General features: G+C 33.0%; 3 protein-coding genes across 7 annotated transcripts; 1 reads left to right on the forward strand and 2 right to left on the reverse strand.

Moving 5' to 3' along the window:
• Window positions 1-1,696: 1,696 nt before the first annotated feature.
• On the reverse strand, window positions 1,697-9,313 carry LOC114190873 (cyclin-T1-5-like). 5 transcript variants are annotated; one of them, XR_003605869.1, is made up of 8 exons: window positions 9,098-9,313; window positions 7,957-8,515; window positions 7,484-7,565; window positions 7,101-7,235; window positions 6,641-6,816; window positions 2,814-6,200; window positions 2,417-2,562; window positions 1,738-2,223 (listed from the first exon to the last, which is right to left on the reverse strand). XR_003605869.1 is itself a non-coding variant. In XM_028079937.1 (7 exons), exons 2-7 carry the CDS (start codon window positions 8,508-8,510, stop codon window positions 2,192-2,194), a joined length of 1,125 nt encoding a protein of 374 aa, XP_027935738.1. In that variant the 5' UTR covers window positions 8,511-8,515; window positions 9,098-9,313; the 3' UTR covers window positions 1,697-2,191. The 5 variants fall into 5 exon arrangements, 1 of the variants encoding a protein (XP_027935738.1); XR_003605868.1 differs by having other exon boundaries at window positions 2,417-2,719; XM_028079937.1 differs by lacking the exon at window positions 2,814-6,200 and having other exon boundaries at window positions 1,697-2,223.
• Window positions 9,314-16,300: 6,987 nt separating this feature from the next.
• Window positions 16,301-17,516, forward strand: LOC114190255. Its single transcript, XM_028079066.1, has one exon. The coding sequence runs from the start codon at window positions 16,513-16,515 to the stop codon at window positions 17,269-17,271; it is 759 nt and encodes a 252-aa protein (XP_027934867.1). The 5' UTR covers window positions 16,301-16,512; the 3' UTR covers window positions 17,272-17,516.
• Window positions 17,517-19,031: 1,515 nt separating this feature from the next.
• On the reverse strand, window positions 19,032-24,103 carry LOC114191976 (putative leucine-rich repeat receptor-like serine/threonine-protein kinase At2g14440). The gene is made up of 8 exons (XM_028081458.1): window positions 23,277-24,103; window positions 22,209-22,660; window positions 21,314-21,449; window positions 21,139-21,210; window positions 20,987-21,055; window positions 20,648-20,719; window positions 19,605-19,676; window positions 19,032-19,521 (listed from the first exon to the last, which is right to left on the reverse strand). The coding sequence occupies exons 1-8, from the start codon at window positions 23,891-23,893 to the stop codon at window positions 19,482-19,484; spliced, it is 1,530 nt and encodes a 509-aa protein (XP_027937259.1). The 5' UTR covers window positions 23,894-24,103; the 3' UTR covers window positions 19,032-19,481.

A 24,103-nucleotide genomic window follows, 5' to 3' on the forward strand; every position in this document is an offset into this window, starting at 1 on the left:
AAAACTTTAATTTTCTATTGATGTTTTCGGATGGATAGTCCTTATATATTCTTAAAAAAATTATAAAGGACAATTTTTTTTATCCAAATTTAGATTTTGATCTCTTGATTTAATTTATCCGGATCTATTCAAATATGAGAATAATAGTAAAAGGATAAATTAATAGTCTTGACTTAAAAAAAAGACTAGAAAATATAAATTTAAAGAGATGAAAAAAATAGATTAAAAATAAAGTACTCTAAATTTATTTATAAACATTTATTAAAATCATATTTCTCAACTTAAATAAATAATGAGACTTATATTGTAACTTTCATAAATTTAATTTAGTTACTAAAATAAAATATGTGAAAAAATACTTAATTTTATTTCAAAGTATAAGATATGAGATTAAGAACCATCGTGCTCGTATCAGTCCATTTTTGTTTAGCATAGTAATTGAACTTAATTAAAAATGGTGGGAAAACACAGCCAATGAAAACACAGAATTAGTAAAATGTCATGCTCTAATTTTTGTTTTATTTTAAAATAAAAGAGTATACATATTTAAAATTTGCGAACTTTTCAATATTTGAAAAGACTACTATAAATAAGAATGCGGACCGGTCCATCTAGATTTGGTCCGTCCGCATTTGACCAGCAAAAATTGCAAATTTATTATCTGACCCACCCTTTATATCTTATGCATTTGACCTGCAAAAAAATGTGAACTTACTATCTGACCCATCCCCTATATGTTTGGTCCGTGAGTTCACAGGCCAATCCACAACTCGCATAAAAGTTATTTATTTTTTACTATTTTTATTAAGAAGTAAAATTTTAATAACTTATTTTTATTTAATTAAATTAGTAAAAATAAAAAATTCTAAGAATCTATTTCTTAAAAAAAAGTAATATTTAAATTTTATAATTCCTAAATTTTTTTTTAAATCCAAATGTATTGAAAATAAAAATAACTTTGATAGGACAAAAGAAGAAATGTGCACAATATTTTGGATAGACTAGATAACAAACACTATGAACAACTTGCTTGAAAAAAACACATGATATATTATATTAATGTTTCCGACTAGAGATTTAAATCAATACAAACTATATAAACGTTCTATTGTTGACTATACAAGTAATGTTAGATTTTACAGAGAGAACTTAAACTTCTTAACAATACTCAATCTGTCACTTTTTATTGCGATTCTGCAAGCTAGTCCGTTGACCATATTATATCACTCCTCTTTCAAATATTTCGAACCTAACACCAACGCCAAAATCCTTTTCACAAAATCCATTCCCTTCATTTAAATCTTAGATCTCGCTTTGCAAAATGACTTGGTCTAATTCACCTTTGCTGCTTATTGAGGCGAGAAAATTCGCATAAACACAATTTAGTCTAAGCAGAATCCGATTATAAATTTCTTATACTTTTTGTTGGACTTTGTTTTCTTATCGAGTTTGATGTTCCGAATTAATATGTTGTTGAACTTGCATTTCTTTTTTGTAGTATTTTTAAACCTATTTTAACCAAGAAATTTTTTTTGGCCTAAACTACTTAACAGACTGGTGTAAAATACCTGCACGAATATTAGGCTCTGGACACTAGGAATGCCGTAACTATTTTTTAGCTGCTGAATGAACGGTATCTGTGGCTGCAAATGACGAAGATGGTCCGCAACATAATATGCAGAGGGTTACAAAACAATTCCGCAAAGATCCGGTGATATTCCTTTATGTGCCAAGAGCTCAGAAAACTTAACCCAATCTCTGTAACCACCAACATTAACCGTAACTGCAGATATCAAATGACTTTCTTTCATAACATAAAACCAGGGTAAGGGGCAACCAACGATAAATTTAACCTCCGAACTAATTTGCATTTGTTGCACATACAAAGTTAGAAATCTGTGTACTTTCATCGATAGATTCTTCATTGACTAAACTCGACTTGACATTCACAAGGCATCAACAGAATTGAACGCAAATCATGCTCAAGACTTTAGCAGAGGATTCAGAGAAGTCGGCCAAACTTAAAAATCCTTAGGTCACACCCACCATTCTTCTATCTCACCAAAATATATGTCGAAGCTCCTACACATAATGATCTGTACCTCGCCCTTCGGAGTATACGACATTTTGAATTATATATTCAAAATTTACTCTAATAGGAAGGATGCCATAATCTAGTTCTGCAATACTTTCAGAAGAGCTCCATTAGTTGCTGGGAGATATCTGGCATCAATGAGAAAACCAATATTAATAACTAATAAAGGAATATCCAAATTACACGACTATCTTAATAAAAATTGCCCTGCTTGTACTGCACTTGTCTATTGCTATCCTGAACCAATCATTTCGAAACAGAACATTAAATCTAATAATCTTTCTTGATGAAAACTAGAAAAGTGAAGTGGGTGCAGATTACCTTGAAGAATGGTTGGTGTTGTCTGAAACTCTTGCCAGATGTTCTGATAAGCAGTGAGATCAATGTTCAAAAACTTGGCAGCAAGATATGCAGCTCCAGCAGCAATATGATGGGGTTTAAATTGAAGCCACAGAGAACTCCGAAGCCTGCAAAACAAATTCCCATCTTCAATAGACCATACAAGATAGGCACCAGTACAGCCAGAGTATTGTTCAACGCAAATAGAGATAATACATAAATAGTCAAACTAACCATCCGAGGCACCAACTTAGCATATGTTCCCACCATGACAGATCATGTCAGCTATTAGAATGAGCAGTAATATGAACTAGATAATTCAAATAATATTCAACATTCATACCAAGAGGAAAACAAAAATTTATTAACTTTTCCTTACCAACTAGAAAAGCAGCAACTCAGGAAGCATACAATTCCAAGAATCTGTGCAGGATTGCTGATAAGAGTATAACCAAACTATACCAATATCTTATACTCATCTAGAGAATTTATCAGACTTCCAGGCCCAACTCTGCCGTGGGGCTCTAAGCTCCAGAAATATTATGCAACTAAAATGAGAAAGTATGCATGGTGTGCTGTGCTGCATATTACAAACAACTGAATCTTTCAAAGCTAATGCCATATCTCCTCAATATTTTGACCTGGAGAGCCTTGTTGCTACCATGCTCATTGGAATGTTTACAATGAATGCAAACTTATTTAACAAGCTATAGAACAAAATCCAATTGTTGTCCATGTTGCAGGTGTAAAATTAGAAGTTTAAAAATCACTACAAAACATAAAACAAAAACATTCTGCGAAGAGAGAATCGAAGCAGACAGCTAATTGTCATTTTAGTACAAAAGTTACTCTATTTTCACATCAAAGTTGGCATACATTTAAGGCACAAAGAAGTACAAAGTTTGATCATTATGTACAAAAATGTCTCATGTTCCAGCACTTCAATTTGCTGCAAAAAGTGGAAGGTTATTATTGTGAGACCTGAGACGGTAGGGAATGGGTTTAGGCTGCATAGAACCACTACACATCACAACCACCTGAGACCAGCTATCCCCTTTGTAGTACAACAGGGATAAAAGGAGTACGAGAAAAAGAAAAACTTTTTCTCAAATCTTCCTTGTCCTTCATGGTTGAGCAGAGGAGATGGAGTATATTATAATTTTCACACTAGTTGTGCATAGCTTTCTATCAATGCAGGTATTAATTGTAAATCAAATTGGAGAAAGGGTAAGAGGGGCTGCTAGGACCAAACCATAGAACTAGTACAAAACTTCCTTCAGACAAAAGAAGCATACAGTGAGAGCCACTGTCTACAACCCCCACCCATCCAAGAAACGTTTTCAAGTCACGAAAACAGTTGAGCTGTTTAACTCAACTGGAAGCAAAAGCTCGTTACAAAATCAATTGAAAATATAGCAGGCTGACCACACCAATAGATAACACCTGGTACCATTAGTATTCATATTTCATGAAGATGATGAGCTATTTAAAGTATGATAAAGAGCACCCTCTCCAATCATTAACATTTTAAAACTGAGGCTGATCACTACATGCCAAATAATATGAAGAATAAAAGCAAAGTGCGAGCCACCTTCAGTAACTAGGAGAGAGACAAACTAGCATCAAGTAATCACAGAAAGTCACCAGCAACCAAAGGTGAACAGAAATGAGTAAGTAGAGGTAAATGAAGGTGTCTAGTATAGAAAAATAGGAAAGAGATAAATAGGTGAGAAATCCAATAAAAATAATAGTAAATGCCACCCCTTACTTCTCTCTCTTCTCTCAATTCAAGTTTACTAAAACACTTTCTCTTTTTTATTTCTCACCTATTTCTCTCCTCTCCACCGTTTCTCCTTCACTAGACAAAGGGCAAGTGTTTAGCACACAGGAAGAACACAAAAAAAAAACCATGAGTAACATTGCCCAAATATCAATTCATCCCTATTACTGTTAAAACTAAAAATATCACTACAGTGAATTTTCACAATTTTAACATAACAATAAAGCCAGATTCCACTAGGTAGGGGTCAGCTAAAAATTGAGTTTGAAAAATGAAAAAAAAAAAAAAAAAAAAAAAAAACTATTTCAAATGAAAGTAAGATAAATCTTAAAAACTTCCTTCCCATTACAGACTTAATGTCAACGAACAAGGAAACAAAAAAATTTAAAAGAGTGATCTGTAAGAGATGAACAAGGATATTTGAACTTTTGACAAAACATATTAGCTTTTTAAATTAGACCAAAGGTTTACATATATTTTATATGTTCTCAATATAAAAATTTGAACAATATCATCCAATCATTTAGAATGTACGACCTTTCAGATACATCAACAAATTATTGGATAGAGTGTATACATCTTTTAAGTAGGAAATGGAACAAATTCAAATTTAAAACATCTGGAAAAGAAAAATCATGTGACTGAACTAATCCATTGGAGTGACCAAAATACTCAATGTGGGAGACGAGAGGGAGGTTAAGAAACTTTAACAAATACAAAATTTGGCAATTAAACTGACCACAAGGAAAAACTTCTAAAGAGAGAATTTTATCAGCAGATTTATCCTAGAAACAGTTTTCTCCCAAATCAATATATAGACCAAGGAATAGTTTTTTTTTTTTCAATCAAGAAAAAATGAGTAGACAAAAACACTCTAACCCTCTTTAGTAAAAATAAAACAGCAGCGTAGAAAACCCCTATTTTCCTCCACGTAATAGTTGACTCTAGTTGAAAAGCCTCATTATGATCAATGGGTAACCATGAACCAAAACTTGTTCGGAACAAATATTCTTTACACTTTTTAAGACAAGACTGTTTGCCTCTCTCTGTCTCTCTTCTTTAATATCTCTCTTCTTTTTGTTAGTTTCATATTGTATTTCACTTAATTATCTTCTTTCAACCCATGTTACTAAAAATTATGGAGAGGCCTTTGGCTAATGGAAATCAACCCAAGCTACAAGGTATTGAGGATACACAGAAAAAATGAGTTGTGGGGTAGCCAAAATAAAAGTTGATGAGGCATATTCAAGGTAAAGCAATCCATCAGACGTCAGTAGTTCAACTTCAGATGTAAAACTAAACTTTTGATGATATAAGACTGTTTGCCTCTCTCTGTCTGTCTTCTCTTTGTTAGTTTCATATTGTATGTCACTTAAATTATCTTCTTTCAACCCATGTCACTAAAAATTATGGAGAGCCCCTTTGGCTACTGGGAATCAGCATAAGTTACAAGGTATTGAGGGTTACAGAGAAAAACTGAGTTGTTGGGTAGGACTCTAGTGGCTAGCTTGGGTAGCCAAAATAAAAGTTGATGAGACATATTCTAGGTAAAGCAATCCATTAGATATCACCAGTTCAACTTCAGATGTAAAACAAAACTTTAGATGATAAGACCGTTTAAGACAAGACTCTGCTTGCCTCTCTCTATCTGTCTTCTTTTTGTTAGTTTCATATTGTTTGTATGTCACTTAACTATTTTCTTTCCACCCATTTTACTAAAAAATATGGAGAGCCCCTTTGGCTGATGGGAATCAGCATAAGCTACAACGTATTGAGGGTTAGACAGAAAAACTGAGTTGTGGGATAGGGCTCTTGAGGCTAGCTTGGGTAGCCAAAATAAAAGTTGATGAGACATATTCAAGGTAAAGCAATCCATTAGACATCAGCAGTTCAACTTCAGATGTAAAACAAAACTTTTGATGAACAGCATATCAATCCGCCAGCTAAGAATATCATACAGGCCAGCACGCTAATCTTGTGAATATCCTGCAATTATATGGATGCCAAAACAATCAATATTCCATGACAGAATATCTACACACAGAAGTTGGGCTAAAGCAAAATATTGAGAGAATCAACACTATTTGGGAACCAAAATTTAGTAGGGGAGACACCAAGGTATCTTCCTCAGCCACTAGATCTCCAGACCTCAAGACATTCTATTGCTTGAGTTGAGATTTAACACCCAAAGGCCCCATGTCCTGTTCCCTACACTAGGTTTTTTATTTCATTCACTCGGTTAGATAATCGTAACCTAGTCAAAACCAACAAATGGGATACCTGAAGAGGACATCAGCCAACAGCTCAGAACATTTCATACAGATTTGATTTTAGCCAACCACGTTTTGTCCTCAAAAAATGAATGGTATAAGCAAACATCATCACTGAAACCATCAAATATAAGCCTAAAATGTATGAAAACTCACCCTTCGCTGACCAAGTTTAATGCCAGATTCACCATAACAGTCTTTGATAAACCTAATTTGTTAAGAACAGATGTGAGAGATGCATACGGATGTTGCACATTGAGTTCAAAATTCAGAGTAGTAAGTATCAACTGTTCAGCCTCGAACACCCTTTCCCGATACTGTTCAAACCAATCCTGTGAAACAACTCAAATCAAGTTAACATATAAAATAAAAATTACAACAACAATTTAACTAGTATTCAACTAAAAGGTAAATTGGATTTATCCAAAAGAAATTTTGACACATTTGAGTCGATATTCCATTAAAAATTCTGATAACTGTCTAAAATTTTACTTTATGGTGAATATCAAGCATATCAACATAAAAGTTAATAGATGCCAGGCCATTATTTGGTTTGCGTGTCTCCCACAGGTAAAAATAAAAAGAAGAGATTTCAGGTAGTTTGAACTATACTCACAACAGGTAACCGGTAGGAGAACAAAGCAAAATTTTGTTTATTTAGAATTTCACTGGACGCTCTCAATACATTATTCAAAGGGCGTGGAGCTTCCTCTGACTTTGCAGCAAGAAAAAGAGCAGCAGTAGCAATCAACTGCAGCACAGATTAAAGTTAATAGAAAATCAGCTTAGCAACAGAGATGCAACTTGAAGGAACAGTAAGTAACATTACACAATTTCAATAAAATAGCAAGCACTAACTACATACAAATCCATAACAAAATTTCTAAGAATTTATAATTATAATTGTAGAAAAATATTCATGGGTGACACGGACCTCATTGAAGCACATAAGAAAAGTAAAACATGCACTTAGAGCTATCAGGACAAATACAAACTCACAAATCTGTCATGGCATGCATGAGATCGACGAACAAAAAAACGGTGGCACAGAACCATAGATGTCCCAATTATGGTTTGAGGCCTGCAAAAGGAACATGGCGTTATGTTATGCTGGCCAAATATCAATTAATTGAATTAAATACACAAATTAAAATATTACATTAATGTGAGCAGCAATGTTCTTTTTCTAAATATATATACTGAACATATCAGGTCAGAACTGGTAGTTATTGTGAGTTGATGACATTTAATCATAACCATTAGATTAAAATTAAGTATTCAGATTGATTATTTAACTACAGATCTCAGGTGATCGTTTAAAAGCCTCACCTATAACTGTAATTAAACAAGCGATCTGACTTGTCATTTCAATCTAATGGTTATAAATGTTTTTGTATATCACAATAATGACGAGTTTTCGCCTGCTACACCCTCAATGATTGTGGGCTATATGACAAGTAATTGACTCTTACAGCTCAAGACGCATTCCAAGATTCTGAAGGAAAGCACAATAGGAGTACCGCAAGTGTGTCTCATGATGTACATCAATACCGTCTTTCCTAGATGGAGAGTATCTATCAATCTCATCCCTTGACATGAAGACAGGCTTATCATCTTCAAAAATAGAGCAGCAGTTCTTGAAAACAGAAGATGTAGAGGCATCACCATCGGATCTTGTAGGAGGAGCTTGAAAATTACAGGACGAAGGGATAATGTCATGAACCATGGGTGGAACATAGTATCTGTGGCTTTCTTGCCACACAGGGGCTGAATATTTCCTCCTTTTCAGAGATGACGGAACAGCATCATATCTAAGATAATTGGCATGATCGGCCAAGGAAAAATTGAAGGCACAACCATGGTCTCCGAATTTTGTCTGGTTATCATTGTAAACATTAAAACTCCTGGTGTGATAATTGTTTCTACTTCTTTTCCTATTGTTGCGGCCAAAGTTGTTTTCATCATAGGTGGACCAGTAACCACTATGTAAACTACGATCCTCTGCTTGATTCCGCATAAAAGACATAATTCCTGCGAAATCAAATCAAATGACCTTAAAAAAAAGAAAGACATACCATAAAATCCACTCATTTGTAGCCTAACATAATCAATGTTAATGAAAACAACACCAACAGATCATTTGTTGTTTTAACAGAATATTGCTCGCAGATTACAATAAAACTCCAATCTGATCCCAGACCAACCAACAATTAATGTTCAATTAAGAAAGAAAGATAACAAAATTTTAAATTTTAAAATTTCAACCATAAAACCTCAATTATTCCTATGGAACAAAACATTATTTGATATCGATTAATAAACCGTCCATCTAAGCATTTCTATATTCCCGATATAGAAAATGGCGACATAATTGTGATAATCAAGACACTCGGAGATCAAGAACTGAAATTCCAGATTATCTTTCTAAAACAACCGAAAAATGAACACAAAATTACGATTCAAAATATCCGAAGCCACTGAAAACAAATAACACATAATTCGAAGCTAAAAATCCATCAGGCAGATCAGGTGGAACGAGGATGTCGATATTGAAGAATCATAAATTGAAACAAAGTGATCGGCTGGGAGAAAGAACAGAATTGAAAGGCACACCTGAACGGAAGAGCAGCGAAGGCGATCTTGTGAAACGAAATTGGAAGGGAAAGAGGAATTAGGGTTTTGAAAAGGAGCAATGAGATGGGAGATAGCTTGTATTTGAAGTTGAAAAAGCAAGGAAGAATTATCTAAGACGGCAAGCATCATCCACATTTTAAAAGTTGGGTCAGATTGGTTGGTAACCCAGCCCGATCCATGTTTCTTTGGTCTTAGATGCACACACTTCTTTCGTTGTTAGCAAATATTCATATTTTTAGATTTGTATTGTATTAATATTAATATTAATATTAATATTGGACAAATTGTAAATTTATATATGTAAGAAAGAACTGTAATTTTAATTGTCTTGTTTACCTTAAAATGATTTAATATGGCTATAAATTTTTTGTCAAAATATTGATGCAACTATATAGTATTGTTTCTGTTTTGAGTAACAAATACATTAATTCTACAATCCATAAGATTATGAACTTCGTATTGAAGAAATCTATAATTTAAAATGAACATTTAAGCATGATGATGAAAATGCATTTAGGAAATTAATAATAACGGTTAATAACAATATAAAATGATATTAATAAAAAAAAACCATCAATTCCTCCAAAACAAAACACTATTAATGGATAATTAAAATGCAAGCAAGAATATATTTGTGTTTCTTCTTAATTATATGTTAGGAGTTTAAATGTGAGTAAATTCTTTTATTGACCATGATAAAGTTGTAAAGATTTCACAATTTTATTTTTTTTAAGTTTTTTTTTTCTTTTTGTTGAAAGTGGTGTATATCTTATGTGATTTAATCTAGGTTTGTTAAATCTCATTAAAACGTATGTATTAGTTTTTACTTGATTAATTATGCATCATCAAACATTAAAATATTATATGTACGGTAAAATAATATAAATAATCAACTGTGTATATATCTAAGGGTGTGCTTGTTTTCCATTTTGGAGTTCAAACCCCTATTCATTTTGTATTATAAATAACATTTGTGTTTTACCTTTCATTCGGTCCAAAACCTTGTTAAAATTTCAAAGCAACTTCAAAATATTTTTTCGTTCAACTAGATTTTTCGTTCACCGGAAAAAAAACTTACTTTTCTCCACTGAAATCCAAACACACTATAACTCTCCTTGAATATCGGTTTATCATACAAAATAGTTAAATCATAATTTGAATACCTTTCTTTAACCTCACACAACAATAACAAAATGTATTAATAAAACAACATCAATTAACTCCGAGGTAGGACACAATGTAACTCTATATGCATTTCGTCATAATTATATAACAAATTTGGATGTGTAAAATCATCAGATAACCAAGGTATTATGTTTTAACCACTCTATATGCATTTCAATTTGTTTCATAGTGTGTATGTAACTTTTTTTTTTTATGTATGGTAATTTGCAGGTTCTTAATTAACAATAGGATCTTAATTAACAATTTGAAGAAAATATAAATTAAATATCTCAATAAAACATTAAGTTCAATTGTAAGTTATTTTTCAGGTTAGTAATATCTTATGACTTTTAATTTGGATGTTATTTTTAACTTTTGTGTATAAGGTAAGATTTTCTTATTTTCAATTTTGCTAGGACATTAACCATGACAGAAATAAACTTTATTTAAATATTTTTATATTATATTTTTATTTTAAATATTATTTTATTTGCAATATTTATTTTATTAGTTTAGTTTCAAATCACATTGATAATGATGAATAATAGATCCAATTTATTATTTTTAATATTATAATATTTTAAATATTATATTAATTAACTTAAATGAAACTGTTACATCTATTTTAAAACATAGTTTTCTTTCTTTGTTTTAATTTAAATATCAGTACTGTATAATATACTATAACATTAATAGTAAATGCATAATATTATATATATATATATATATATATATATATATATATATATATATATATATATATATATATATATATATATATATATATATATATATATATATATATATATATATATATGAAAATTTGTAATGCAATCTTTTTGTATTTATTAATAAGTAAGTTTAACAGTTTTTTTTAATTAGTACCCAATTATTCGGCAAATTTTGTAGTTAACTTTTGATCTCATTTTTATTTATCTTTCTAACTTAACGTTCAATGCATGCAGGACCGTAACAAACAGTTAATACGATGCTTGACAATTATTTTGTACACACATGTATGTTTATATTGAACGGGCCTAAGCCCAAAGTCGAATCAAAGTACGAAAGATTTAAGCCTTTTGCTATTTGCACTGAATTTATTTTTACACTTCCATTTCCTATACTTTTATTATCAACATAACCTCTCCTTTTTTTCTTTCTTCTAAAAAGTACAAACCTTACTATTTTAAACTCCACTTTGTTTGTCCTCTCAATCATTTCTCCCAATTTTTTATAAATATTTCATAAAAAATGAGAAAATTTTACTTTTAATTTCATTTGACTTAGATTCTACCAAATTCAGTTGTTTATATAAATTATTATTTTCACTAAATTTTTTATTTGGTGTTGTTGCCAGTAAGAATTTGTCCATGCTTTTATCAATAAACCCAATCTCATCAGAAGAGAATATATACTTTCGTTAATCAATTCATAAACCCTTTATTATGAGATTATAGTCGAAATTTCATATTATTTTAGATCTTAGAATTACACAATTAAATCATTACACATACTTCTTGTATAAATCTCTCTTCTATTTCTATATACTTTCAATGTTTTCTTATTTATTTAATTGTCATTTTATAAAGAATCTATTACTTTGAAAAACATGGTTTTGACTTAGTTTGTTGGCAATTTTATTTATAAAGTAATTTTTTTCTAGATCTTTCGTATTTTGGATTTCTTTTTTGTTTAATAGGTTTTACAAATTAAAATAAATTATCTCTGATTTTAATTCATTGATCCAAAACTTCAAGATGATATATTTTTGTTAATAAGGGGTTCCAAGTATTATTTATTGGTTGTTGTCTTTAGTTAGTATAACATTGTTTATGTAACAGTTTTTCTCATTACAAACACTGCCCATCATAATTTTTATTTGGATAATAATATTATTTCTCCCATTTCCTTTATTTTTTAACATAACTTAATGCGAGTCATTGTTAATATATCATTGTTATTTTTTTTTTAAATAATTAATGCTAAACCACATTAAAAAATTAAAAAATAAGATGAAAGTAAAAAATAAAGAGTAATAATATAATTTTCCTTCCTATTCTATCTTTATATTAGAACTAATGTACCTGGACAGTTTTCGTAAAGTCTTATTATTGACTCCTCTACTTCATCATGTTAACTTTTGTCTAGCTGTAGTAGTTTTATTATATAATTTTCTTCGAGTTTAGTAGACTCAACTTTTATTTCTCTTATTTGAAATCGTAAAATTTTCACTTCTTTTTGTAAGTTGTTCATGTTGTTCCTGTTCGTTTAGTGTTCTTTAATATTCTAGCAAAATCTTAAGTCCCAAATTTATTAGTATTTCTTTACCTTTATTCTTCCACATCTAATAATATATTATTTATTTAAGCTAAATATTCATATATTTTTCTTCTACATTTTCTATTTTGTTTATCATTTATAATACAAGTATTTATTTTGAATAAACCATTACAATGACATATACACTCACGATTTATGTTTTTACTTTACTAAAAAAAATATTCAATTTAACCTATTTTATTTTTTTGACTCAAAAATTTTGTAATTCCGTTTCACTTATAAATGTTTTATTTTTACGATTTATACAGTACAATAAAAGTGGATTGACCGAATTTAATTTTTTTTATGGTAGAAAATTAAAGTGTTCACCCAATTATCCAAATATTATTATAAAATAATAGTTGAAATTAAAGTATCAACCTATATTTGTATATAACTTGCCAAATAAATAAATTAAACATCCAAATTATTCAAACACTTTTAAACATCATTCTAGTATTTAAAAAGATTAAATTGTAAATTTATATAATTAGAAGTAGTAAATAATTATAAAAAATGGTAGAAAAATATTACTAAAATGCTATTGGTGGTGATTTATGGGTTAACTCAACTTTAATCCAGTTTAAACATAATTAATTTATAGATAGGTGAGTGGAGTTTAGTTTAATCCATATTTTAAAAAAATAAAAGAATTTCCAAGTCAAACCGGCTCAAAATCTTTAAAGAGTAAAGATAACTAGGGTTAAAACCAACGTCTCTAAATGTCATCTTTTATTAAGATAAATATTGAAATATTCATATTATAAATATATAATTTCACGTGAAATGAATATGTTGGACCCTTGATGTAAAAGTGGAGTATAAAAAAAGAAAATATTTATAAAAAGTATAAAGGTTATGAGTGAAGTCCTAATTTGTTGTCCCGAGGACTCTTCTTGTTGATTTGAATTAGTATTGAAAGGTGTGGTATGCTATGTGACACACTCCTAACAAACAAGCCTAACTCCTCCCTAGTCAACCTTCACCATGAAGCTTAACTTGTACCAATCAAGTTGCATGGAAAATCTCCCAATCAAAACTCACCCTATTATTCTTAAATTAAAACATTTTAATCACCACCTATCCTTATTTATTTCAAAAATTAGGAAACTCTGTCTTCAACTAAATATTCTTTAGTGCTCCATTTTATCTCATTTTTCCTTTCCTTGTTTCAGCTATGACAACAAAAGTACAGACCAATCATTTTCTGCTCCTGTTTCTGAAGGGCAAAAGAGTACAGTTATGCAGATTATTCATAACCTACAACAATCACTAATTAATCAAACAGATACATGAGAGGAGCACTTAATTTTAATTTATTAACAGAAATAACAATCAAGACAAATCCTGTGCTAAGAAAGTAAGGTTATATTTTTCGCTTTTAAAGTAAACAACATGCCAGCTCAGTTTATTATGAGCTCAATAACTTGGGTCGTAGTCAAATCGAAACATTACTTCGTTTCTTTTCTCTTTTATTCATAACAGCTGTGATGGACATGAATCCTCTTTAATTTAATACAATGGTCTTATTGGTCTAAGGTCCCTTTCTCCTAGAACAGTGTAGTCACATTGGCTTGTGTATCATTGCAGAAATTATTATATAGTTTAGAATCATTAAGTGTCCATGTCTCTGACTAATCTATTGGTCTCTAAAAAAAATTGCGTGGTTTAGAATCATTACGTGTTTGTGTTTTCAGTGAATCTCCTTTTTTCTGTATAGGAGTTGCTGCATAGTTCGGAATCATGGAATCTGTATGTGTCCATGTTTGTGTTGAATCTGTATAAACTGTAGATGTTTTTTCCTCTTGAAACGTGCACGGAGCAACGAGTTTTAGTTTCACATTTCAGCCTCTTCATGTTAATTCCACACCAACAAGACAAATATGTGGCCCCTCTTTCTCTCAAAGCAACACATGCCTGGCTATCCCATATATGCTGAATTGGAAGGTACTACTACTAAGTTCTTGTTCTTGTTACATAACTCTTTACTCTTGTCTGTTACTGACGATGTTGGATAGTACATGCATATCAATTCTGAAGGGCCCCACTTGAATGATACAGGTCAAGGTGCCGAGAAGCACTAATCTTTACACTTGATGGTTAGAGGGCTCTTACTATTCCCTTCTTGGTCTTTCTGCAGAACTGTAAAAGGAGATAAAGAAATTGCTGGCACTACAAAGAAACTTGAACTGTAAAGTGTAGTGGGAGTTCAGTTGTTGAGGATAATCACTCGAGGAGCTTGAAAACATGCCATGTTGCTCACGATTTATGGATAAAATACTTTGAACATTAAATGTTAGAACAATCCAAAGCCATGCACTAATTGGTGAAATGTGAAATCTCAGGATGTGGACGTGTTAGAAAAGGTGAAGTATTAAGTGTCCTTGAATTTGGCACAAGTCTCTGCTTTGGGTAAGGATCTGCATAATTAGCACTTTAAATTAATGAGAAATCACATGTTTAAGTCTTTTGTATTTTTTCACACTGCTGTCACTTAACATTATTGTCGATCGCTTCAATAATAGTCCACGGCAGGACCACAGAATGCCCAAGGATAATGTACTTATAAACAAAAGAAGCCAATGTGTAATAATTGAAAGATTTACCCCAATGTTCATTAGCTGTCAGGAATTAATAAGAGCCTGCCCAAATCTTAAGGGAAGCTTTTTCAAGAGCTTAACTCTTGATTTCCTCTGATTAGGACAATAAACTCATTTGCACATTCAAAAAATCACAAACTCAACCAGCTGTGACCAACTTATTTGGAGGGTGACTTGGTCATTTCCTTCATATCTCTTCAATCTTTAACCCCAGTTGTCACATGCTCAGAAACTACTCTCATGTGCCCACATGCTTGGGACTCCTCCATGTTAAGTCCCTGCATGCAGGTGGAGTCAAAATAACAATCCTATCTTTCTTTGACCAAGCACTTTAATTGTAATATATGTGTCATCAGGATCCTTAAGCTTATTTGTCAAGCCTTAATATAACTTCAAATAATTTCATCCCCTTCTGTCTTTTGTGTTTCATCTTCTGTACTGCACAAACCATTACTAAACAATCTAAAAGAAAAAGGCCTACATATGTTCACTTCAAAATCTTTACCATATTCATTCATGTAATCACATGGAGTTGTCATTTTATTTTCAAGCCTTTTCAGTTTTATTTTCCTTTTTAGCAGTTAAGGGAATCCAATGTTTCAAACATCTCTTATGCCAAACTAATTCTTCTGAAATTTCAAGCATTTGAATTTTAGACTTCTTGTTCAACTTCTAACCCCACCAATATCTTCTTGCTTGATCTATATTTGAACTTTCAAGTGACACTGACCACACCAAATCTATTTAGGAGTGTGCAAGTCCTGCATTATTTTATTTAAGCAGATTAAAGACCACAGCACGCCAAAAAAAATTTATGATACTTGACAGCATAACATAACACCCTCCATTGAAAAATATATACTCCTTTCCCTCTATCAATGGAATGGGAAAGTAAAATGGTAAAAAGTAATAATTAAATTTAAACCACTCACTCAGACACACATATTCAAAAAAATATTAAAGCATGCAGACACGGGGGTTGAGGCTTGCATGCAAAGAATTGCCAATGAAAAGCTTTTGTCTTTTACTTCCCAAGGCGTCCATGTGCTGTCCCTATATTCTAAACAGAACCTTAAATCATTTGTTTCGGGTTTACCAGACCATTTGATTATTATAATCTCACCGTCCTGACAGTTAAAAGAAGAGAGATTAAAAATGAAAAGCAACATTAAAGCACTCTTCTCCCCCTTTAAAAATCTCTCATTTCTCATGCATATGCTAGAGTAGAGCCTAAGAGCACAAACCTCATCAGTTGCCAACAAGTCCACATACAATCTCACTCTCCGTACTCTCCAAAAAAAAAAAAAAACTATGGTTTCCCTTGAACCTATTGATGGCAACCCCAGATCTAGTGATGCACCTTCAAGTCCTAGAATATCTTTCTCAGCAGAGTTCTTGGACGAGAACAACTTCATCTCCATCAGTCCAAACGCTGAGTACGAGAAAGATCAAGAGAAGGAACGTGAGAGAGCGAGGAATGGTGCCGAGTTTGAGTTCCTTTCAAACAACATGAGCAACAACAACACAGTGTTAACTGCTGATGAGCTTTTCTTTGAAGGGAAGCTCCTACCCTTTTGGCAGATGCAGCACCTAGAGAAGCTGAGCAAGATCAGTCTGAAAAGCAAGGAGGGAGAGGAGGAGGAGGAAGAGGAGTTAGAAGAGGAGGCAGTGGTGAGCAACAACAAAGAAGATAGTAGTAGTAATAGTAGTAGAGTAAATTGGTTTGTAGACGATGACCCATCTCCAAGGCCACCAAAGTGCACCGTTCTTTGGAAAGAGTTGTTGAGGTTGAAGAAGCAACGTGCTTCTTCTTTGTCACCCTCTTCTTCTTCCTCGTCTTCTTCCTCTTCCGCAAGCTCACTGGGTGATGTAGCTGCGAAAGAAGGGAAAGAAGGGTCAAGGAATAACAACAAAGAGCAGCAAGTGAAGAGGGTAAAGAAAGGGTTGGAGAGAACAAGGTCAGCTACTATTAGAATTAGACCGATGATTAACGTGCCAATTTGCACACAGGTGAAAAGCAGTGCCTTGCCCCCTCTTTTCCCACTTAAGAAAGGAAAATTAGAGAGGTAAACCAGAGATGTTGCATGCCACCACGCCTATGTTTATTTATTTAGTTTCTATCCTTTGGAATAAGTTTGTTTTTGGTTTTGGTTTTGGTTATTTCTTATATTTGTTCCAACAAATGATGTTGCCATGGTAGATTAGGTGTTAATTTGGGTGGATCTGAGAAATTACAATGTAAATTCTGACTCGTATAATCATTGGATTGTGCATTATTTTGGCCTGGGTTGGCAATGGCATCGGTAGTTTTGATTGATGAAGAGTAACGAGACAGTGAGTTGCAGTGAGATGCAGTAAGATGCAGGGTTCCTCAACTTGCGAGTCCCACATGGGCACCTGTCAGCCACATACATCTCATCGATCGATCAACGCAAGCAATTATTATGCACTGCTAAAATAATACATTTTTTCTGAATAAAAATAAAGAGAAAACAAGAGGGAGAGAAATATCAGTGTTCGCTTCTAAAGATTCACACCACGTTCAGCAATATTTGAATTCCTTCAGGGACAAGTGTCAGAATTTCTACTTCAGAAGCAGATTAAACAATAATCTTTTGAATACTAGGAACGCTGAATTGCAGTAATGGTAGTGGAACCAACCAAGTTCCACTGAAAAGAAGGCGATGGTTACGCCTTCATAAATCTGATTTTGGGCTTCAAATCAAATATACCTTCATGAATCACACCCCACGCTGGATATTTGGATATTACTCAACTAATTTAGATTCTGCTCAATAAGTGTGTGATTATGCTGATAAAAAAAATGTGTCATTATTTTTTATAAGACTGTATAAAATTGATTTATAATAAATATGATTTTCTAAACTTTGTTTTAAATACGATTAAATATGTTTATTTTTTATATTTTAATAATTAACTAGTAGTAAAAATACTATAGAAGGATTTTATTTAACTTAAAACTCCTTAAAAAATTTATTTCTACTAAAATTTAAGTTTCAATTTATAATCAATTTTTTAATGTAAGATTATTTATCTAAAATAATATTGTCTAGTATTTTTATATAATCTTAGATGATGCAACAAACATGTACTTAGATTAATGTGAATATGAAATTGAAACACTTTTAAGTGATTGGATAGTTAATATAAAAACAAGAAAAAGAAATAATATGCAAAAAGGACATATCTACAACTATATAAATTCGAATATACAATTTAGAGAACACGACTCTCATTCTCTGTGACTAATTTATATATTATCAGTATTTTCTTCTTATGTAACTAGAAAAATATTAACCCTGTAAAATCATCGCATTTTAACTTTGTATGTTCATTCGACTTTTTTAAAAACATATTAAACATCTATGAAATTAAATTAAGTGTTTGGATTCAAAAAATGAATTTATAAAATTCTAAATGAAAGCCAAGCAGCATAACTTATGAAGCTACCCCCACCGAAATAAGTAAAAATCGGGTTTCACATTTCACCTGGACCATACATAAAGTAAAGATTGAAACGTGAAAACAAAAAGTTAATTTGGGAATACAAAAAGTTATTTCACCTCCTATCATTCTTATAATGTGAAAGTTGGTTTAAAGTGATTTGTTCCTCATTATCATGCAAGGGGAAACAAAATCTTTCCGTCACTTTTTCTCGCACCCAATTCTCAAGTATCGTCTTTTTATAAATTTATGATTATATTTTCGAGTAAACAGGCCATAAGAGAAATGTTAAGATTCAAATCTCACGTTGGCTAAAAATCGATAAACAAAAAATTATGCTCTTAAATAAAAAAAAAGGCACAATATGCACGAACAACTGCTTTTATGTCAGGTAAAAATACAAGACACGGTAATTACTCTAATATCAGAGCATGATACAAATCACAGAAGTATGAAAATAGACAAAACAAGTTATGAAAAACAAGAAAAAGCAAAACCAAAATTTTGAATAAACTAATGAATAATTACTATACAAGGATTTGTATGATACAATTTCAAATAACATTCCATTTTGAAAGGAACTGAGACTGAAACGACTGACCAATCTGAAAGTACACTCCAAGTTAATACCAGAAATCCGTATGTCCTCCTCCAGCAAGGGAAGGCTGAGATGAAGTTTGATCTTCAGTTGATGAGTTGACAAAGAAGAGCTTCCACCAGAGAATCAGAATACTCTTCTTAAGCAGTAAAAGAATAAACATTTCTTGAAAAATCAGAATAGTCGTCATCTTTACATTGGAAGGAAATAAAATCACTCAAGATGCCGGAGGGGATAAGAAATTATTTCCAGAAGTTCTGTTGGTAATAAATAAGTACATGTCAGTAAAACAACAACTGTGGTTGATGCTGACAATAAGAAAAGATAGGTCTTTACTTACCTGACATTCAGTCCTGGTTTTCCAATGAGATTTGCTGGAATTGGACCAGTCAAATTATTGTTCTGTAAAAATCTGCAACAAAATGGCGGTGGGGGGGGGAATCATCAGTTAGCATAAAACAAATATGGAATTGAAGAGTAACTCGCAGATCTTAAGAGGGAATGACCGCCAGAATTCAAAGATACATAATTTACAAATAGCAAGTACATGAGCAATACTACTAAGCTTGTGTCACTGTATAAGCAAATCCTATTTTGTTTAAAAGGACACTACAGTATTGCTTGGTAATCACTCCCTCACTCCAAGTTATCCTCGCGCTAATTTCAGCATTCGATCATGAGAAATAAAATTTTTCCAACAAGAAAGTAAAAAGTTGTAATTTGATGAGGTGCATGGGGGGCCAGGGATGGTAAAATTGGAGTGGCACAGTGTAGACGGAAAATAATTGTAGTGAAACAAATCTTTTAAATTCTCCAGGACATGAGTTGCAAATATAATTTCTAATCGCAATGATAGCTAGAGGTGCATGAAAGAAGTAGTCAGGCATAACTGCAATTAACCAAGTACTAAAGATAAAAAAACTCGAATTCTTTAGTCTACAAATATTAATAAACTAAAGTCTCCTTGTAAGTGAAATTTCATAGATTGATCGAAATCAAAGTATCCGAGGATTGAACAATCAAGTCTCTTATTTCTTCAATAGACGTCAAAAAATCACTTTTTTTTCCTCGGCGTGCTTATTTATCAGGCCAGAGCCAAAACTCACTTAGCTTTGAGTAAATTTCTGTTCTGATTCTTACCAATCTAATCAAGCATCACAAAATAATGAGCACAGATTACTTATATAACTATACCCATAAGGGTCATAATCAATATAGTTTTACAGGTTGACTTAATTTTCTAGACATAACTGAACGCATCAAAACGTAACTGGAAAAAGGAGGCAGCTTGTAGGGAAAATTTTCACGTATTCAAATAGAAAAAAAAACACACACACAATTTGCTTGTAACCTCTGGTAAATCTAGAATAGGGTACAACTTACACTTCTTGCAAGCTGCTGATGTTCCCTAAGGATGAGGGAATTTCTCCACTGAATTGATTGTCTTCCAAGTGCCTAAAAATAAAATAACAATATGCAAATACTGAGCTCCATGAATACATTGAAGTTTTCTTGGATTTCAAACATTTCGATGGTGGAAGTTGCTTCAGAACACGACTACATGAGTTGCTTTATGATAAAAATAACTTGCAAAAATATGTTTGTTTCCATTAAATGAAAAATGGTAGACTAGCTACAGGCAGTGATGAGATAAACCATATGCTAAAAGATAAACTATCATGTCACACTTAAAATACACACACACGCCAAGTAAAAACTTACAGTGTTTCTAACATCTTTAGTGAACTGAGGTCAGGAATCTGCCCCGTTAAACTGTTATTCCCAAGCCAGCTGCAAGAAAGGCAATGATTTACTGATCATAAATTTTGAAATACTAAATTTCATAAAGTGAAATAGTAAACTAAAGAGCCTACATGTTAGTCAGAGCTGTCATATTGGCAACAGAGGGCGATAAAGATCCAGAAAGATCCATGCTTGTCAAGTTTCTGAACAAAACAGGAAACCATAAGTAAGCTATTCATTCACACAGCACAATAGGACTGAAAGGACAGGATACCATGTGCTATAACAACTCAAGTCTGATCTTACAAAGTCACTACACGGATACGTGGTCCTTCAGAGCATGTGATGCCAGTCCATGAATACTGCTGAGGCATACAGGGATCACCATTCCAATCCAGGGGTGGATTTTGAAGGCTGTCTTTTACTTTTTCCAACGCAATAACTGTCAAAAGAAAGTTACCCTTTTACAAACCTTGCATGTCCACAATTAACGTACTAAAGCACTACAAACTATGATGAAAATGTTGGGACTTCAAATAAAGAATAACCAGTTAACCAGGAGCATGTCCTGTTTTTTTTGGGCCGCCAGTGGCATGCTACCATCAAACCCTCACCCCCAGAAAAAGGATTGAGAATTTCTCTTTGATATGTGATAGGGAAAACAACTCGGGTTAAAATAGTGGTAATTGTCGAGCAGTAATGGCATTCATTACACTTCTCACTACAAATTTGTCCAATTTCAAAATCTTTCTTACTAAGCTGGTGCAAGCATGACAATGAAAAATACAATTACAGTGACAGTATACTGATCTATACGATGCTGATCTTCAATTATTCCCATCATTCATAAAAAAATTCGTAGCTCTATCATTCCTTAACTCGTCTCTTCAAAAAAATTCTCCTCCCTTCTCTCTTAAAAAAAAAGTGCAAAGCCAAACTCCTCTAATCCTTTTTCTCTAGAACTTTAGTCAACTGTATCTTAATATGAGACCGTTGTTCATATAAAGTCATTTTAAGATTTGCAATTTTGATTAGTGACATAAAAGACCTTAGGATATATATTGCTAGACAGTGGCACTGGAGGAACATAGTTTCCATCCCGTGCTTAGAAACTTGTATTTTCTTGTTGGCGAAGAAATAATGTCAAGCGTTTCAGAAATGACCCGGAGTTAAGAAAAAAACATGAAATCAAAAGCTATACCATCTCGAGTTGAAGTTCTTCCTTTAAGTGGCAGCAGATAAAAAACTTCACCGGCATTGATTAAGGGGCCCCGGGTTGAACTTGCAACAGGGGTCAAAGTTATTGTAGTAGGACCAGAAAGAGGCCACTGGCTGGCAAATACAACAGTGCCTGATGGGATCACAATCAAATTATGGTAATAAGTAATGCCATTTACGCTTATGTTAAAAACTCTTGATCCAACAGTGTTGTCAGCAAAGTATAGTGCGATGTAGTATTTAGAGCTTGGAAGTAGCGCTGTAGGCCATCTCAGTTCCAAGGACTCCAATTGTTCAGATCCTATGTGCGTCTCGAATATTTTTGCAGGTGGAAGATTCCAAAAACCATAAACAGAAACATTGTGGGTGCTTGCTTTGGCAGAACTACTCTGCTCAAAAGGCACCCATATACGGTCAAACTGATCATCAGGATACCTGAACAACAACAAAAAACCCACAATTCTGCATCAGAGACCAGGGAAATAATGCTTTCAGAATAAAAATGGAAGAGTCCAACACATTATCAGTGATTATTTATATATGAAAATAGTTTAATTAATGAGAGTCCATATGCTACCTGATAAATTTAGAGGTTTTGGTTCAAATAGTTTTGGATGAATGAGTTCTCGTCATGAACTAACTGCACCAAAACTCCTAAATTTATCAGATATTGTAAATTTCTTTCAATTATCAAGTTAAGAAACGGCTCCACTTTTCAGGGTATAAAAAAATCTCTTAATTACCATTTTCATTTGTAACTGGATAATTTTACAATAAACAATTACATTTTCATTAAATTTGAATTCTAATTAAATTCATAAGAAAAAGTCAAATTCAGTTCGGAATTTAATCCATAAGCTTCCTTAGCTGCCTTAAAAGTTGCATTGCAACCCTATCATAAAGGTTACTCTCTTTTCTCACGACAGAGAAAAGAGAAAAGAAAAGAAAAACTCAACATTAACTTAATTAAAAAAAAAAAAACACTAAATGAACAGAGCTACAAAAGGCACTGGGTTTGAACAGTGAGGGCAATGAAAAAGGATAAACAAACCGAATGGGTGGTCCGGAGGATCCAAAACTGTGGCGCGCAAACAATGCAAGGCCAAAGCTGTTGAAGTCCGTGGTATTGTAGAGAGAATCCTCGAGAATCAAGAATTCCAAAGCAGAGATAAAGGGGTCAGAATCGGTGTAAGTATTGGAACCGATGCAGAAGTTGATGATCTTCCCCTGGGCCATGAAAACGCCTTCGTAGAAGGTGGAGTTTCCGTTGGCGTAATCTGCAGTGGTGTTGACCACGCTCCAGAGGGTCCCATCGAGGATCTGGTCAAAGACGGGTGGCGAAGGGTGATCGGCGCCGTTGACTCCGCCGTAGAAGTAGGTGGTACGCACCAAGTACTTTGCGCCGCGGTACGTGGGAACATTGTAGCAGTGCTTCTTGACTTGGCGAGGGAAGGAGCGAAGGGTTTGCAGGGTGGGGATGAGAACGGGGGAGGTGAGGGTTTTGGGCGAGCCCGAAGAGACGAAGCCCCAATCGGGGAGCCACGTGCGGTCATCGAATTGGGCCCCCGATTGGGCCCCGCAGTTTATGAGTAGACCTCTGGGAGGCGCTTGGGAGAGGGAGAAGGGGAGGAAGAGGAGAAGGAGAAGGAGAAAGAGAAAGAGGGACATGGTGGTTGAAGTGGTTGGAATGAGAAAAATGAAATGAATGAGGTGGTTAGTTAAGATTGTGATGTGATGATGGTGGAATTTGAAAGGGTCTTGGAGTTGGAGTTGGAGTGGTAGGAAAGAAAACACAGAAGAATGGAGAAGAAAAGAATATGAATATCGATTGGTTATTGGTTATTGGTTGGAACGGGTAATGATAACGCGGGAAACAAA

Source organism: Vigna unguiculata, chromosome 7, assembly GCF_004118075.2.
Source record: "Vigna unguiculata cultivar IT97K-499-35 chromosome 7, ASM411807v1, whole genome shotgun sequence".
Taxonomy (NCBI): Eukaryota; Viridiplantae; Streptophyta; class Magnoliopsida; order Fabales; family Fabaceae; genus Vigna; species Vigna unguiculata.

Coding starts and splice junctions, on each gene's coding strand:
- LOC114191976 (XM_028081458.1), bottom strand. CDS start 23,893: ATGTCCCTCTTTCTCTTTCTCCTTCTCCTTCTCCTCTTCCTCCCCTTC. Junction 21,211..21,313: donor CGTATCCGTGTAGTGACTTT/GTAAGATCAGAC, acceptor TGTTTTGTTCAG/AAACTTGACAAGCATGGATC. Junction 19,677..20,647: donor ATCAGCAGCTTGCAAGAAGT/GTAAGTTGTACC, acceptor ATTTTGTTGCAG/ATTTTTACAGAACAATAATT.
- LOC114190873 (XM_028079937.1), bottom strand. CDS start 8,510: ATGTCTTTTATGCGGAATCAAGCAGAGGATCGTAGTTTACATAGTGGT. Junction 7,566..7,956: donor CTTGGAATGCGTCTTGAGCT/GTAAGAGTCAAT, acceptor TTCCTTTTGCAG/GCCTCAAACCATAATTGGGA. Junction 2,224..2,416: donor AACACCAACCATTCTTCAAG/GTAATCTGCACC, acceptor CATTGATGCCAG/ATATCTCCCAGCAACTAATG.
- LOC114190255 (XM_028079066.1), top strand. CDS start 16,513: ATGGTTTCCCTTGAACCTATTGATGGCAACCCCAGATCTAGTGATGCA.